At 38.4% G+C, this 18,918-nt stretch overlaps 1 protein-coding gene across 21 annotated transcripts in view; it reads right to left on the minus strand.

Annotated features, from left to right (window-relative positions):
- Positions 1-18,918, minus strand: part of KIF1B (kinesin family member 1B) — a 146,137-nt gene that overhangs the window by 51,080 nt on the left and 76,139 nt on the right. For 20 of the 21 annotated variants that reach the window (XM_036255558.1, XM_036255572.1, XM_036255571.1 and 17 more), the window contains 6 exons: positions 18,311-18,386; positions 14,508-14,587; positions 13,911-14,017; positions 13,055-13,138; positions 12,430-12,610; positions 12,232-12,304 (listed from right to left, as the gene is read on the minus strand). In XM_036255558.1, coding sequence (XP_036111451.1) covers positions 12,232-12,304; positions 12,430-12,610; positions 13,055-13,138; positions 13,911-14,017; positions 14,508-14,587; positions 18,311-18,386 — 601 coding nt within the window. Of the gene's footprint in view, positions 1-1,917; positions 6,703-12,231; positions 12,305-12,429; positions 12,611-13,054; positions 13,139-13,910; positions 14,018-14,507; positions 14,588-18,310; positions 18,387-18,918 lie in introns of those variants that run through there. The other variant, XM_036255569.1, reaches the window with a different exon arrangement.

The raw sequence follows: 18,918 nt of genomic DNA on the forward strand, positions 1-18,918 counted from the left end.
TGCCACCCACACGACCCCAACAGGGGCCAGGGACAAGCTGCAAATGAGGTACGTGCCCCTAGCGGGAACTGAACCCAGGTCTCTCTGGTCCACGGGCCAGCGTTCTAATCGCTAAGCCAAACCGGCCCGAGCTGTTTACATATTTTAACTGGGCCTTTTTCTTCAATTCAAACTGAACATAACTCCTCAAATTTGTTTCAGGAACTTGAATAAAATACTTTCTTTGATGAATGAAAGCTATACTGATATTTTAATTGGATGCAGTCTGAGATGTAGGGAGGATTATCAGACACAAAAATTCTGTCAAGTATTAATGTGTTGTGGTTGTTTTGTAAAGATAAATGATATTATACTAACTCAGATTTAAAGAAGCTAATTATATGGTGTTATTTTAAAATATAATGTCAGTGGATCTTATAAGTAATACTTGTTTGGAGTTTTGATTTTATATAATTCATAATAAAAGGTATTAAAAAAAAAAATCCTAACTCCTTAGCATTTCAGGATCTGGCCCTGTTCACCCAACTGCCCTCATCTCTTACCGTAACTCCCAACACAGCTGGTGTTCTGACCACCCCAACTTACCCCCCACGCCCGGTTCCCTGGACCTGACATGCTTCCTCTCTCCCCCTGCCATTCTTCACTTGGATAAATTCCTGGTTGTACTGTGGGACTCTGCTCTTGGCTCAGGGCTTGCTCCTTCAAAACCCTTTTCTCCCTCTCTTCATTCTCACCATGCATGTACAGCTGTCACTGCACATATCCATACTGCATGGAAATCGTGCGTCGCCCTAGCAGTAGTCGGGTCTCGGCAACTTTTCCACCAGTTTCTCCAAAAGCAGAAAAATACAAAGTACCTGAAGGGAAAGAATATGTTGCCTGCAGCAAATCAATCTAAGCAAAATACTTCTCTCGAGTTCCAAGTTTCATTTTAAAAACTCAGGAGGGCCCTGGCCGATTTGGCTCAGCGGTTAGAGCGTCGGCCGGTGGTCCGGAGAGACCCGGGTTCGGTTCCCGCTAAGGGCATGTGCCTTGGCTGCGGTTTGTCCACGGCCCTGGTTGGTCGTGCTGGAGGCAGCCACTCGATGTGTCCCTTTCACGTCGATGTTTCTCTCTCTCTCCCTCCCCCTCTATCTGAACAAAAATAGAAAAATGTCCTCGGGTTATTAAAAAAAAAAAAAAAAAAAACTCAGGAGGACCTCCTGCTGGGTTTTTTCATCCATAATGTATGGTTGTGTTTTTCAATATAAAAATGTCATGTCCAAATGTTCAAAAAGACAGATGGTACACTCCAGAAAAATCTTCTACTCTGTCCTGTTTCACCTCTAGCAAAGCACCAATATTCTGGGTGGAGAAAAGCAATGGTTAAAGCAAAACAAGAAGAGCTAAACAGTTATTCAAAGGTTTTAGAAATTTAGTTCCTATCTATATGAAAGGAAGTATACCTTTTCATTTTTAAAAACTTCAAACCAAGATTAATAAAAAACACTGAGCCCTGGCCGGTTTGGCTCAGCGGTTAGAGCGTCGGCCTGCGGTCCTGAGAGACCCGGGTTCGGTTCCCGCTAAGGGCGCGTACCTCAGTTGCAGTTTGTCCCCGGCCCTGGTCGGTTGTGCGGGTGGCAGCCACTCGATGTGTCCCTTTCACATCGATTTTTCTCTCTCTCTCTCTGTTCCTCTCTCTCTCTCCCACTCTACCTGAACAAAAAATGGAAAAATGTCCTCGGGTGAGGATAAAAAATAAAAAAAATAAAAATAAAAAAAATAAAAAACACTGAAAACACATTTTAAGGTAAACTCAAAGAGATCAGAAAGTGGTATTTGCTATCCCCTTACTAGAAAAGTTTTTAAATAAAATGTAGCATAAAGTTGATGACCCCATTTAAGACTGAATTTTAATAAACAGGCCTATTAGCATCACCCTATTTCACTTTTTCCGCCTCCCACGTCAGAGAGAAATCACACTCTTAAAAGATTTCAGCTTTTATTAAATGAGGACTTTATTATTATTATTTTTAAAACATTACAAACTCTCCTTTTCTGATAAGGTAGATCTTACACTCAAAAACAATCTTCAACCATTTTTTAAAAAGATATTGAAGGAGAAATCCATTGTTTATGAACAAGATTTTACAGTAACAATGGGAGGAAACCAATACATTTCACAACCTAAAGTGGTTCAAACTAAGTATCTAGAGCAGATTATAAAATCTGAAAGGTGACATAAACTGGACAGTTATGAAAACTGCTCATAATGCAGAAAATGGCTCTGACAGTCTAGAACAAATGCTTGCTTTGCATTGTGCCTCAGAAGGCATCTTCATTAAGGTACACCAGGACATGGCAGCTTCCCCTCCTCCCAGTCTTTTGTACAAATCATTAAGGCAAGTCTACAAAGGACCAGTAAGGCACAGGGGTACAGCAGCTGACCGAAGGAAATCTATGTAACTTCCTGTAGTCTAATATCTAACAGCCTTTAATGCAGACACCAGTGTGGCAACTCTGTGGTTTGTTTTATTTTGTTTTTTTTTTCAGCATTAACCTGCACCTAAACCACAAGAGGTCACTTCAAGTCACTTCAGTGGAATAAACAATACTTCACTGCATTGCTAGTGAAAGAAGCAATGCCAAGCACTAAAAAGATTTAGAAGCAGATATAAAGGAAAAAGCCCTCTGGTTTAGACTTATAAGCTGAATGTCTTTGACTCTCCAAGGAATACCATTTTGGCTTGTGAAATTATACCAATTAATCAGGACTCTTCTACATTTCCATTATTGTCAGATTATATAATATCAATAACAAAAACACTGTGTTTTGTGTTTTTTTTTTCATTTCGCTATGGTAATAGCCAGGAATACTTTAATAATATAATAACAGTTTAATAATAACCATTTCTTTTCAGTCTTGTTGTATTTGAGCTTACAGAGAAATATTGTCAAATTAAAAAACAAATGTTACTATAGGCTATACCAAAAGCATGACAAAGGTTACTTGCTTAGTAAAAAGAGTCAATGAAATAATTTTAAAAACAAAAATTATTTTCTAAGACAATCATGTGCTCTCAAATGCATGAATTCAGGGACATATGTAGCAACCAATCTAACTTTGGTTCATTTCTTCCTGGTCATCTGAAATTAAGGGTTCCTTTTGATATCTAAACATTTCAGCAAGATGAGGGCACCTGGACCAGCAGATGAAGCACAAATACAAACCTAATTCTTTAGAACACCAGTTTGTTTATCACAACCCACATTTGCAAATGAAAATATTGTGTTACTTTTCATTCTACACTCTACAGTGTCATCTGGTCACCAGTAGAACCTCAGTCCCATTGTTTAGTGAAAAAGAAAGGCACCTGCCCACACAGATGAAAAGGCTATCATAAAAATGAACATATGTAGACTTATCCCTAAGTTATCTCAAGTTAGGGAAATAAGAGCCCACTTTAGCTCCAGAGGTGAAAGGTGACTAATTATCATTATTACTAATATTAGAAAATAAACTTTTTGCAAGAAATGACTAGTTAACGTATCTATGTCTAAGAAGAATAAAGAAGGACAAATATGGAGTTTATACGAGATGCAATGAAGTGACTGATCTGAAGCAGCCCACTGAGTACATTCAAACCACATGGTACAGGATATCGTCATCTCAATTAGTCAACCGTTACAAACATCATTCACCCAGGCCTAACCTGCCATGAAACCTCAAGTAAAGACTAGGACTCTTCAGCTACAAAAGCAAAAATATCCCCCCAAAGTTAATTGGAAGCAACTTTCTGTGCATTAAGAAAGCATTTTCTTGGAGGCAAAGAAAAAAATACTATGATTAAAAATAATGTTCTAATAAAGCATAGTGCCCACACACAAAGGAAAAAAAACACACTATATAATCACAATCTTTAAGGTTTCCTTGAATGCTAATTGCTATCTTGGCTGCAATTTTTCACACCATCTGATAGATGACTTAATGTGACTTGGGAATCTTCAACAACTTGAAGTCAGGCGATTGCAGAGGTCGCTGGCTCTTCACACTGCCTTTTAAGAAAGTTTCTGACAAGTTCTAGAGATGTAGAAAACTATTCTTTTCTTCCCATTAAAATCCATTTTTTAGTGGATTCTCCAGTGAGGCAAACTGGGATCACAACACAGTAAATGAGGTATTGATACAATAAATGTTCATCAGGACTTCTCTTTGCTTGCTTGGGTGTCTTGTGAGCATTTCTACTAGTAACCAAAGAATAGTTCATTACACACCATCTCCTTTATTCTAAACCCAACCAAAGTTAGCCTATTTCATTATTTCATCATCTCCTAAAAACATGCAGCACACAGCCATATGCTGTAGCCTTCTCCTGTTTCCCTTTCCTCTCTCCACCAAATATTTCACTGGAATTTCTGTTGGCATGATTTTGGCGAATAGTTCAGTGTGTGTAAGAAATGATACATTAAATTTCAAAATACAAACCACAAACAGAAATCCAGATATGGTGCCAATTTAAAGATTTCAGTATTTTGATAAATTTCTTACATATACTGATATAGTCAAAAGAAAAAAACCTACTGAGTCAGTTCTGTGTACATGTAGAAGAGTAAGATGTGGAAGTCCTGTGGAAGATGCAAAGCAGTATCCTATAAAATGTGTCTGAAGACATTTAGTTTTGGCTTATAAAAAGTCCAATTTTATTTTTTAAAAAACACACATGGATGAGAAATCCAAAACTGTGTCCACATAGTTGCATGTTATTATTTTTAAACTAATGTCTAACACGCATGGGGAAATAATAGACATTTAATTCTACATATCAAATTTCCCCATTGAATGTCTGCATAAACCAAGAGGCAGGTCTTTCTGGTTATCAGATCAATTTAGGAGAATTATAAAAACATAATAAACGTACACCAAAACAAGAGCAGTCTGTGTAAGTATATTATTTAGGCACCAAAAAAGGAGGAAAGTCTCAGGGAAAAAAAGGAGGTCTCAGTGTTTTGTCCAAAATTCCAGAAACTGTCCATTATGATATTCAAACAAAAGGGAGGTGTTGAAACATTTACCAGTGTTTTATGTTTTGACAATATTAAAATCAGTTAATATCTGTAGGAACGCAACATTCAAATAATAACGTAAATAGTAGGAATTCAAGGCCAAGGCTAGAACCAACTCAAATCGACTTAACATCGCCTGTTTCCTCCACCAGGTTTTCAAGTTTGTCCAGTGATTTATACTGTGGTTTCTCGACCAGCTTTGAGATTGGGTGCTGAGAACTGTCGCCGCATCCGTGGAGGTGTTACAAACTGGCTACAGTGGTTGGGTTTGTCAGTCTGCCTCTGATAAGAATTGGCTGCACTGCCCTCTAACTGAGCTCCAGTGTTATAATTACAGTAAGACTGACGGTGCTGATGCATATGACGCTTTGCCTGGAAAGTCTGCAGGTCAGCAGTGGGGTGACCAGTGTGGGAGTTTAACGATTCTGAGGCGGCAGATGCCTGGCAACGCGCACTTTTCGGTTGGCCATTATTGAGAGAATTGCTTCTCCAGCGTAACTGAGGTGGCTGTTGTTGATTATTAATATGCTGCTTGCTAACTTGAATGTGATCTTGACTTCGTGTGCCCTGAGAGCCCCATGGTAACTGGGGATCCTTAGAAGTTGCTCGACCACCCTTTTCTTGGCTCTCCTCCTTGTTTCCTTTCCTTCCATCTTCCTCTTTTGGAATTCTAAGCTCTATAACCTCATCTTCTGTTATGATGATATGTGTCCCAGGACTCCAAGAGTTTCTGTGTTTAGGGTTGCTCTTAAAGGGAAACCGGGGCTTCCGATTCTCAGGAGGGATGAACCTATGAGGTACATTCTGCCGACGAAGCTGCTTTGATATCTCCTGCTGTTGCAGGTTCTTAAACCGGATTTGCTCTTGTCTCATCCAACGCAGACGTCCACGTCTGAAAGCTGGATCCCCATTCATCAGCTGGGAAACACGTTCTTCTTTCCCAAGTTCTCCACTGTCTCCTTTATTTGCATCATTCTCAGCATTGCTACTGACACCAGCACCAACATGTTCCTTTGCTTTGTGGTTTCCTTGGGTTTTCTGTTCCTGAGATCCAATCAGTGGTAAGACTTTCTCCATTTTGAGCATTTTATTTCTTAAGACTTTTATCTCCTCATCTTTCATGTTATTTTGCTTTTTGACTTCTTGCAAAATGTCTTCCAGCTTGTCTATATGAACCTTGAGGTCATCTACATCAGTTCCACCTTTACCACTGGCCATCATGTCTTCAATCTTCTCATCCCCTACACCAACAGTGTCCCAGACATCCCTGGCCACTGCCCTCCAGGAGTCTCGCTCATTGGGATCTTTCTTCCCATACATGGCACAAAGCTCTTTCATCTTAACAATGGCCAAGGCCTCAATCTCCTGCCGACTGTGCCTAAAATCGTTGAGAGCAACCTCATAGCAAATCTCTTTTACAGCCTGAATCTTAAGATCTGAGATGGTGACCCACTTGGAATCTTTACTCAGGCGCCTTCTTTGGGGTATTTGGTACATTTTAATAGGTTCTCGTTTCTTCCCACTGCTGGGGAGGCCACATTTTTTAACAATGGTTTGCAACTTGCTGGGAGGTAGCTTTTCTCTCAGAGAAGTAATCAGTTTCCAGCTCTCTTCACAGGACCTCTTGTCAGAATCATCCCCGCTATCAGAATCCGCGTCCTTTGGAAAACAAAATCAAAAAATGGCCCCAAAATAACCAAAATTAAAATGTAAAAAACGAAAATCAAATTGAAGAAAAAGCAAGCAAAAAAGCCTTAACCAAATTTAAAAACAAAACAAACCCCTATAGAACAAAAACTCTAAATGATGTGCAAGTCTATTAAGACGTATGCATATGTACAATATTATTAATATAAAGATTAGTTTGTCTGTTTAGTTTCACTTTCTGGCATAAGTGATGAAATCTGCAAGCAAATTTCTTAGGGAGACTGACACCGAAAGTGAGTCTCTCACTCTAAGGTCATATGAAGTTATTAATAAAATAATATAAAACATCTCCACTATCTCAAGAAAATGAAGTAAAACCTACGTCCCATCCATGCTAACACCCATGCAGCCACTTCCCCACATTTGCCTTGGTTATTGCTGTTGCTTCTTCCAGAAACTCTTTCCCCATGAGTGAGCACAGATGCCATACAAGATGTGACGAGCAGGCGGATTAACAAAGGTTAGTAAGGCTGTAGGATGCCACGTTTTGTTTAGCTTTACTAAAAAGAGCAGCCCTAGAAAAAAGTTAGAAGATGAGAAAGTAGAAAAAGAAGCAAACAGGGATGATGTTAAAAATGCTAAGAATCTCTATTAGCAGACCATGTGAAGTTCTCATCAACCAAATTGTTTTTCTAGAAAACAAGAGGGTTTTGAAACTAGTCTTTCCATGAACATATATTGGTTTGTTATTTTCATATCAAATTGATCTATTTCACTTTTACAATTAGAGGTGTTATCCAGAGAACAAGAAGGTACGAAAGGGTCCTTATACTGGGTCTGCTATTTTGTTTTCCACACCTGAATCAATAAATACCTCACCTCCAAAATTTTAGGAAACAAACTTCTAGAACATAAATTAAACCAGGCAAACATACTTTTATTAAACAACATTTAAGATTCCCCAAGTAATATTTTAATAAATACAACTTAAGAGATGTTTTCTATGAAAAGCCATGTGATCTCTAGCTATTTGAGAAATGTCACTTTAAGTGACAACTCTTCCTATCAACACATAAAACACAAAGATTTTAATGTTTATGTGAAATAGGCCACTTTAAAATGGTTTCTCTAACTTTCTTTCTGGCTATCTTTGCACCATTACTTCTTTTTCAAAACATTTTACTTAGGCCTGAAACTGCAGCCTGAGTTTGGATAATAACCAAAAATTCTTAACACAAGCAAATCTTGATAACATGGATGCAAGTGAAAGCAATGTTAGATTTACAATTCCCTATGAAGAACAGAATAAAGAAAGAATTTCTATTGAGGAAATAAAAGTTCCTTAGAAAAGACACTACTCACTAGAATAGTTCAAGCTAGCCTAGGGTCCTTATATAGCCTAGTAAATGAAATATTACTTAGTATTAAACAGTCTCCTTTACTTGGCTGAAATTACCAAAATTATCTCTAATAAAGTTTTTAAAAATCAAAATTGATAATTAATATCTTGCTTTCTATATCAAAATTTCCATGTACAAGTACTTTCTGAGGACAAAAAGTAACCTTCAACAATGACAATAATTTGGTCTCTGAATCTGATGTTGTTACTACTGATTTGTATTGGTCTATAAATGGGTCTGAACCAATTTATAACCCCCACCTATTTGAAAATTTGGCAACAAAAGCAGATAAAGTTGTATTTATAGATTGTAGATTAATTTCTTTTTTCATTTTTAGTTTTAAAAATCAGAATGGCTAATCTTAAGTGATGAAAGATCATATTAATTAACATTAGAGAAAAAAGTATATCTGAATCCTAAAAAGGTTTTCATGCAAATATGAAGAAACTGAGAGTTTTACAAAACACAAACTCTCTCTGATTCTTCCCACATAATTGACAACTATCACTTTTTTTCCTGGCTCCTTTTCCTTTTAAAATTGCTTAAGGAGCCCTGGCCGGTTTGGCTCAGCGGTTAGAGTGTCGACCTGCGGTCCTGAGAGACCCGGGTTTGGTTTCCGCTAAGGGCGCGTACCTCGGTTGCAGTTTGTCCTCGGCCCTGGTCGGTCGTGCGGGTGGCAGCCACTCGATGTGTTCCTTTCACATCGATGTTTCTCTCTCTCTCTGTTCCTCTCTCTCCCTCCCACTCTACCTGAACAAAAAAATGGGAAAATGTTCTCGGGTGAGGATAAAAAAAAAAAAAAATGCTTAAGGATAGCCCTGGCTGGTTTGGCTCAGCAGTTAGAGAGGTCTATGAACCCAAGGGTCAGTGGTTTGATTGTGGTCAAGGGCACATACCTGGGTTGCAGGTTTGATCCCTGGCCCTAGTCGGGGTAGTGCGAAGGCAACCAATTAATGTGTCTCTCTTGCACCAATGTCCCTCCCTCCCCCCACCTTTCCACTCTATCTAAAAATCAATGAAAAAATATCCTCAGGTGAGGATTAAAAAAAATCGATTAAGGATAAAATGAGTACTACCTAGTTTAGGAAATAACAAATGTTCTAATCACTGTTTTAATATCATGAATGAGAGATAAAAAAAATCTTTACACTCCAAAATAAAACATAAACAAATGAGAGAATCTACATAAATCCAAAAGAACTCATATTAAATCAAGTGGCCATAATTTCCTTTTTTTATAAAATATGGTCATATTGACTCTGTAGACTACATTCTCCATATGGTTCAAATATATCCCCCCTCACATACTGACCATGATACTAGAAAGTCTATATGCAAAGTTTACATGCCAAGATGTAAATTCTATCTCATGTCAAAAACAAAAAAAACCTATTTAGATTCATTTATTAGAGGGTTGAAAAAACTACTCAGGTCTGGCCAATTCACAAGTCACTAAAAGATCCTTGTGTTTTCCTTAAGTACCAAATGCAAAGTAGGCCTCCTGAAGAGATTCTGCAAGAAGCTTATACAAATAGAAGAGACACAATATCCAAAATACAAAAAAGCAAGCACAGAAAGGACCAGGTGTACAATAGGGCACTAACTGTAAGAGAATGTAACAGTGTGACGCATATGGGGTACTAAGGTAACAGAAGACTCCATTTTTTAATGCTGTTGTTAGGCAAAAATGATTACATATAATGAATATTTATTTACTGAATAAGTATATTTACTGAATAATAATTCTTTTGTATCCTCTCAGCATTTATTCATAGGGTGCATCCAAAATATATCTGTAGGTTGACCAATATAGGAATCATAAAAACACATTTCCCATTCAATATTGTTACTGCTAGACACTCTTCAGGCGAAAGCATTAGAAATCAACTCCTCTTGAGGACAAGAAATTTAAATGGAATACAGAGTTGGACTTGGAAGAGGCAAGCAAGCTCCTGAAATCCCAGCTTGCTTTAAGATACACAGACCAAATGACAATCAGAACCTGATTACTTACAGACTAAGTATGTCTCCTGGAAACTAAATATGTCTTAGAGACATTTACTTTCTTTTTGTGAATGGCCATCATTTTACTTCACGGCACAGAATGATCACCAGCTCTTGATTATGGAGAGCACCAGCCATCATTCTTTCCTACCTAGTTACTCAACAAATGGTCCCAGGACCAGCAGCATGGGCATGCCTGGGGTTAAGAGTACAGAATATCAGGTCCCACCCCATACTTGCTGAGTCAGCACCTACATTTTAACAAGACTCCTAGGTGGCTGATAAGCACTGCTCTACTGAACAGAACAGTAAAGTCATAAGACCCAAGTTTAAGCTTCAGACCCAAGACTTAATGGGTTTTAAGAGTGGGCAAGAAAGCATTTTTTAGCCTTGGTTTCCTCAATATAAACTGGACGCAATATTACTAATTTTATGTATATACACATCTATTAAAGAGAGTTGTTTCAGGAATTAAAAAAAAAAAGTGATGGATAGTCAAGCTCTCTGGAAATTATAAAGCACTACACAATTACAAGGCACTATTGTTAATAATAAACACTGCTTAATTATACCTGTCTTCATTTGATCTCTCACAGACCATCAGAGGCATGTTATTAAACTACATTATTAAGATAAAAGGCTCTTTTATGTGTCGTAAACCTTTCAAGCCCCTAATCACAGTGTAGCTAAATCTTTCTGATTTTATTAAAAATTTAATGCCAACTAGGCCTCCTAAAGAGACTCTATGTGTATAACACTACTATTATCTTGCCCCAAACACTTGATTTATTCTTACAATGCAGTATTTTTTTGGCTTTATTATAATTTCCAAGATAACAAGTGAACTGGTTTACCTACTGCCATGCCCCAGAACTGAGTTGCCTTGGAAAAGGCTGCTTTTGCTTAAGCCCTTGGCTTTTCTGTCCCATTTAGCAACAGCCTCTCTTCTCCAAAGCAGAGCATGGCTACAAGGCTGTAGTTTACACACAGTTTTACATGCTGTATTTTATGCTAACCTAACTTAAAAGAAGTTCACGAATCTTAAAAAATGGAAAATTCCTATATTACACCCATAGTACTTAAAGGTTTGTTATACCTTCTCCTTACATATCAAATGAATGCCAAGAAGTTTTTTATAACAAGGGCTTTGTTGACCAAAATTGGGTGGCTTTAAAAATTAAATTCTAGCCCTGGCCAGTGTGGCTCAGTTGGTTGCACATCAGTTTCATGCCCTGAAAGGTTGGGGGGCTCGATCCCTGGTAGGGGGCATGCAGGAGGCAGCCGATCAATGCTTCACTCTCACATCGATGTTTCTCTCTCTCCCTTTCCCTTCCTCTTTCTCTAAAAATCAGTAAAATATTTTAAATGAAAATCTAACTAATAAATCAACTTATTTATTCTTGAGATTCAGTTTCTACCAAACTTGGAAAATCAATTAACATCCTAAAATGCTAAAGCCGTTAGCATTATAAGATGCAACCTTAAAACCTTAAACTGACTTTTCAGCTGCTACCCAGAGAAAACAGGCTTCCCTCTCCTATCTGGTTGGCTGTACAGCCCCTGCTTCCACTATCATCCCACATGCCACGGAGACCTTACTGAGGATGCAGACTCCATGCAGGGGAACAGAAAAGGATTAACACATGCACCTGTGCAGCAACACTTTTAGAAACAGTTTAACTGAAAAAAAAAAGTCTGCCCAGCACGAGAACAAACCCAGGTCAGCCCAAGAGCAGAGAATTAGTACTATCAGGTGCTCAGAAACAAAACCAAGGCAAAATTCGCACCAAATTCAATACACAGAGTAGTTATTACTAAAAGAACCACCACTGATGCATACTCAAAAACTACTATCAAGAGGCAAAAGCTACCAGAAAAGCTCCCACTATAGCACTTGGTTTTGACAGAAGATTTGACTTTAAGACATGAAAGGCACAAAACAGTACCTTTATGGACAGTTTTTCGGGCTAAGGCTACTAGGAGCTGTAAGTTCATTCTCCATGAAGGAAATGCGAGAACAGTTTGTGGTATCAGTGAGAGATAGATAAGCCATGTGGGCAAGTGCTCATCTGTGGGACAGGGAAGGTGTGAGAGCAAGCTGCCCTTTCCCAAGAGAGGATTCATGATGGACTCCTACCAGTCTCTGTTGCTCCAAGAGAAGATCTGCTTCTTCCTTCTCCTTTTTGTATAGGATCTCCATTTCTTGTAACCTAGAAGAAAAAGAAAAACAAGAGAGGAACAGAATAATGGTGAAATCACTGAGCTGTATAAATGCTACTACTGTATGTTTAAAAGACGTGATAGTCATGTGGGCCACATCATATTTGTACATTACCTTTTCTCCATCTCCTGTTTCATATCAATTCCTTGTTTTTCCAGAAGCTCTCTCTGGGCAAATGTCCAGTCCACAGGCTCAGAGGGGGTCTCAGCAGAAGGAGTCTTCTCCCGCTCAGCCCGTGCTTGCTCCGGGTGGTTAAAACGAAACACATGGTTTTTACCCATGATGATACGGTTTCCTAGCACAAAACAAAAACAAAGAAACTATTTTTAAAATGTACAGTATCTAGAGTAATGACCCCCCTCTTCCTATTGCAAAAAGACAGCTTTTGGAATTTTATAAGAGCATAAATTCTAATGCTGACTATCAATTCAGCCTTCAAACAAAGATTCAGAAACTGAAGAGTTGAGCACCCTGCCAGCGTGGCTCAGTGGTTGGAACGTTGGCCCGTGCACTGAAGGGTCTTGGGTTTGATCCCCATCCCCAGTGGAGGAGGCAACGAATCAATTTATCTCTCTCACATCGATGTTTTTCTCTCTCTTTCCCCCTCCCTTCTACTCTCTGAAAAATCAATGGAAAAAATATCCTCAGGTGAGGACTAAAAAAAAAAGAAAAAATTATAGAGTTGCTCACAAAAGCCATGTGATCTTTGCTGAAGACTTCAAACCTGCCCCAGTCTCACCTGAGCGCAGCTGAACAGACTGGGCCACCCTCTTGCCATTTACGTAGGTTTCTGAGCGTTCACAGGGCTCTAGAGTCACGATTACTAAGAGGAATGCAAATTAATGTTAGCATCACAAACCACTGGAATAATGGAAAGCAGATGACTATCAGGATTCAGGGTAACTAGAATAAATTCCTGTAATCAACCAAGTGGCTGAGCATCTATATAAGTTAAAAGAGAGTGCTATAACCAGGGCTGTAGCTAAGACAGAAACGTTTAAATGAATTTGACAAATCTCAAATGATATGAAATCTCAGTTTGGGTAATATCTGACAGTTCAGTCTATAAAACTGAAAACTATCAGAAATCTTAAGTATGAGAGATAGGTTATAACCAGAAACTTAAAATCAAAAGCTAATATTCTGATTAAGGAAGGAATGAATTACATAGCACAAAAATATGACTAGATTGCTGCTGTTCTGTTAATAACCTGGACAAAATACAAGATTGACTTTTTCTTCCTTTTTAGATAAAATTCTACTGGTTTAAGGCTAGAGGTCCTTCAAATCTCCCACTACCCAGGACATTTGTTCTTCGCTTACTTGTCTATCAAATAATTAACATTCAAGACCAAGCCTAATTGCCTATGTCCTGCTTAGTTCTTGGCAGTAACAAAGGGCTCCTTCTGTCCAGGCTATTTTCATGTAGAGTAGCTCGGTCGTCCTTGCATTTATAAGCAGCCTAGGTTTCTCCATTTTCAAATATTGGAGTGTGTAAGTATTACTGAAAGGAACAAGGAATACCAAGTCTTGCGATGGATTTCCCATAATATAGAATGAAACATTGTTGGAAAAGCCAGGCCAAGGACTCTCACCATCCCCACTGTTGTTTCTCTCACTCCGGAAGATACAATGCTCTTCTTTAATGTGAGCCCCACTCAGCACGATGTCCTGGCGCCGCTCGGCATCTGCTTGGCCAACCCTGAACACAAGGGAAAGTGTTTCCCAGGGAAATTCAGACACAGAAAACACTACCAACAATGAAACCCTTTCTCCCAAAGAATATGCTTTGGTATGTACAAAAAAGGTACCACCTTTTTATCAGAGGCTTTCAACTGCAAATTCGATTTTCATATATGGTCAGCTTCCCCACATCAGAATAAGAAATCAAAAAACAATGATTTAACAGTGTAACTCACATGTTATAAAAAGTCATGAGAAAACTAATCTCCCTAATGAATTTGTATAAGATGCAAGAAGGAAAAAATTTTACTTAGAGTCTTTTAAGGAAAAACTTCATGTTAACTGGTTCAGCTGCCTAAAACATAATTTGGGAAGAGTAGAGAGAATAGTTTGTAACTACTTCAGATGTGAAAAATAACAAATTATTACAACAAATATTTCAACAACTTCCCTTTACTGTATCATCTAAGAGAAAGAAAACATTAAGTGACCAAAAGAAAAAAATATACCTTGTAATTCCATCTTTGATGTAATAAAGCAGGCATTCTGACATCAGTGGGTCCTCATTGAGGTTAACAAGATGTGGGGTCTGAAAAAGGTTACAGGCGATCAGTCAGGGCAAGCGCCCTCAGAGCGCTGCGACAACAGGAGGCTGGTGGCTTCCTGAATCACCCACGGTGGCTGGGAGAGAACGCCTTCCTTCCTAGCTGCGATTCCATCATAAACAGAAAATACTCTCTCCAGGCCTTTCCAAACTGCACTAATACAGTCTATCTAAAAACATGAGTTCTGGTATAAAGAACAAAATCCAGTTCTTGACAAGGTCAAAATGTTCAGAACACAAAAGAAAAATTATGACATGCTGATTCTCTGGATGGGTAATCATAATTTTTGTAAACACCTGGACAAACTCTTGGAGGGTAGCAGAATACACCACACCAAAATATGCCGCTTTGACCTATCATTTTGAGCAGTAGGCACCTGAAAAACAGCCAATGCATAGAGAGGGTTTCTCTGTACTCTCCTCATCTGCTTCAACACAGATCCTCCAAAAGGAGCTCAATGATTATAAATCCTTCCAGGAATTTCATGACCAGGGAAGACTGGCTCTTATCACAGGAGAGAAGCCCAGAAGTCGCCATCACACCCAGACAAATTTTGTCACAAAGTATCTATCATACCTCCCACCTACTCTTCTAAGGGCCATTCATCTTCCCTAAAAACCATTTCCTCTCCCTCGGAGGTCTATCTTCCCCTTCCGCTTTCCCTATTAAGATAATATCTAGCCCTGGCCGGTTTTGCTCAGTGGTTAGAGCGTCGGCCTGCGGTCTGGAGAGACCCGGGTTCGGTTCCCCTAGGGGCACGTACCTCGGTTGCAGTTTGTCCCCGGCCCTGATTGGGTCGTGTGGGTGGCAACCACTCGATGTGTCCCTTTCACATCGATGTTTCTCTCTCTTTCCCTCCCACTCTATCTGAACAAAATATCGAAAAATGTCCTCAGGTGAAGATAAAAAAAAAAAGAATTAAAAAAAAAAAAAAAGATAATATCTAAGTCTGAACTCTAAGCCACATCAAGGAGTTACTCATTATTCCCCAGGTATTTTCCATGTATACAAAAAGTAACATGTTAATAAACTTCTCTTTGTTTCTTTCTCTCTCTCTTTTTTATCATCACCCGAGGCCATTTTTGCAAGTATCTTCAAATAGAGCAAGAGGGGGGGAGGGAGGGAGGGAGGGAGAGAGAGAGAGAGAGAGAGAGAGAGAGAGAGAGAAACATCAATATGAGAAATGCATCGAGTGGTTGCCACGCACACAACCCTAACCAGGGCCAGGGACAAACTGCAACTGAAGTACATGCCCCTAGTGGGAACTGAACCCAGAACACTCTGGTCCTTGGGCCGATGCTCTAACCACTGAACGAAATCGGCCAGGACTATTTTTCTCTTGTTAATCTGTCTTTTATTACAGGGCTCTCAGCCAAGAACTCAGAAGGGTAGAGGAAAAATTATATTTCCTCTTCTACAATTTCAATAAATATTTAATTTTTTATTTGTTTTATAAGTATGTCCCCACCCCACCCCCATCACCTCCCTCTTTAATTTGATCAGTTCTTCCTTGGTCCCAGTTATTGTCTTTAGTTTATTAATTAGTCTTTACCTTAAAGAAGAAATTAAAATGACTGGCATTCAATTAATATACACATCTTGTAAAAATCCTCTTCATCTAACTCTAATATTTCTAAAATCTTTTAAAAACCAACCTTCTTTGGTGAAAATACCCCACTGGAATCCAAAAGAACGTTACATGGTCTTGGGGTCAAAATTTACTCAAAATAGTGTCAGCAAATGTGGAAAATGAAAGAAGAGTCAGAAGAGAGAATTAAAAAAAAAAACTACAAAAGATAGTTAAAAAAAAAATTAGAACCCTGGCTGGTTTGGCTCAGCAGTTAGAGCGTCAGCCTGTGGACCAATGTGTCTCAGGTTTGATTCCAGTCAAGGGCTCGTACCTCAGTTGTGGTTCAGCCTCGGCCCTGGAGTCATTCGGGAGGCAACCGGTCAACGTGTCCCTCTCATGTCGATGTTTCTCTCTCTCTCTCTCCCTCCCACTCTATCTGAAGATGGATGGGGAAGTATCCTCAAGTGAGGATTTAAAAAAAAAAAAAGAAATGAGAAAAACATCTACACCTTTCTAACTAGTATCTGCTTCTGCCATTTGAGCTTGTTTGGAGGTTCTAGCAGGGGAGCACAGCTACTCGCATACCCTTGACCGAAGACCGGTCCTCTCCTCTGGGGGGAAGGTCGTCCTCTTCCACCGAGCACGCACCTTCTGGAGGGACGCACATGGATCGGTTGAGGGAGGAGGGGGACACCCGTCTAGCCAGCCAGATAGGCCGAATCAACCCTTGGCGATCAATGGGGTGACAGATGTCGCAGCCAGATCGCCCTCACATCCTGTTTCTGCCATTTGAGAGCTTGCTGACTGAGACAGTCAAAGGCCTCTTTGGGCAGCATTCTTTAGAGCCCATCATGACACTGGACTAAGAAAAAAGGAACCTCTGAAATAGGTTCTATTTTTTTTATTTTCTTGCCTTAAAAGAATTTTCCCCCTAGTTTACTGAGGTATAATTGACAAATAAAAATTGTATTTATTGCCCTGTATTTATTCTATCAAACCCATAACTGCTAAATCTCTATAATAAGTAATATATCTGAATAAATAATGTCTTACTAAAGGAAAAACCTTTAAACTGTGAAAATGAAAATCATTGACCTTAAGCAATACAAACATATACAGTACACTTTCATTATTGTTCCAGTTTTATAATATATATCTAAAATTTCACTAAATCAATCTTCTTTGTTGAAAATAACACAGTAGAATTTATTAAAAAGTTATGCGAAAAACCTAACCAAAATAATCCTAGCAAAAACTACAGGAATATTTTATATCACATAAAATAAAAGTACCAATTGAAAACTCCGTACCCATTCTATGCTAACCCAGAGAGAGCATTATCAGACCCTTACATGAAGATGTTTACGCTTCTAACTGCCAACTTGAGGTCATTTGAAATGAAGGATAAAGTATAAGCTTTGTACATCAACATATGTTCTATTAATATATAAATAACCACACAAAATAATCACTTGATAATATTTTCCAATATCTAACTACAACTAAGAAGAACTCAGTCAAACAAACAAACAAAAAAACAAACAAACACCTTACTATTCTAATTAACTACAAGGTATCTATTACTTCATAACTATGATTATGTAAGTAGGAAGGTAACTACTAGAGTCCTTTTGGTAACTGGGAAAGGCACAGAGGCTAGGATGAGGACAGGAATTGCATTGCTCAGAACACGGTTGTCTATAACACAAACTGTAGAAGCACATTGAAGTAGTTATTTTTCTAAACAAACCTGAACAGCTGAAATTGCTTCCAGAGAGTTATAAATCAGGGCTGCCAGCACCTGTGTGAAAATCTACATAGAAAGAGTGGCCAAACTGAAGCAACATATACTAGGCTTGGAATTTAAGAGAAAGCAACAACGAAGATGATTAAACATACTGAATCATGACCAAAAGTTACAGATTTGCTGCTTTGTGTTTTATTTTTTAAACAGTAAACATAATAGGCTGCCCTTGGACTGTAAGATGAAATCAGAAATATGTGAAATTAAGTAAGTTATGTCTCAAGATTTAAATAAAAGGGGACAAGGGGCCAGCCCAGAATGACACGAAGCACCCCAGTGACTAGACAAACTAGTCTAGTTTGTTTGGCTGAGTTTCACAACATGATTTCCTACCTTTTTAGGTGAGAAAACCCCCAGAGTTCCTCCATCTTCCCGAATGGCAACTCCCATCTCAGCCAACAAGGCCTCTCTAGAAAAAACAACAATCACATCAGAATACTAATACCAAAATGTCAATTAACTCAGTCTAATATAAATTGAAAAATAAAGCAAAGCAAAAACAATTGTCCATGTTTAAAGTCAGTAATATACATGTGAAAGATCTGCTTATCCCTTCATCAGAGAAATTATTTTTAAGAGAAACAGCACATTAAAAATAAATTATGTTCTTATGTTAGGTAAAGTTACAGTCACCCAAATAAGAACTTGTTTTCATCTGACTTTGGAGATAGAAAAAATTCATAATAATATGTCTATTTGTATAAAAAAAGGAAGAAAGGGATATTCCTTAAGGCTCTACGTAAAACTCAACCCTTTCTTCAAAATCTAGGAAAACAATCAGAAAGTAATTTTGATAGATGGACTATTATCTATAAATGTGATTTTGCTCGAATGTTATGTTCCCGTACCCAGAATAATACTGGTTCAACAATTCTAGCTTAAAATCTCTATAATAAATTAGAAAGTTCTAATTGTTTGATACATTTACTGTATCAGTACAT

Source organism: Molossus molossus, unplaced genomic scaffold, assembly GCF_014108415.1.
Source record: "Molossus molossus isolate mMolMol1 unplaced genomic scaffold, mMolMol1.p scaffold_m16_p_12, whole genome shotgun sequence".
In the NCBI taxonomy this organism is placed as follows: Eukaryota; Metazoa; Chordata; class Mammalia; order Chiroptera; family Molossidae; genus Molossus; species Molossus molossus.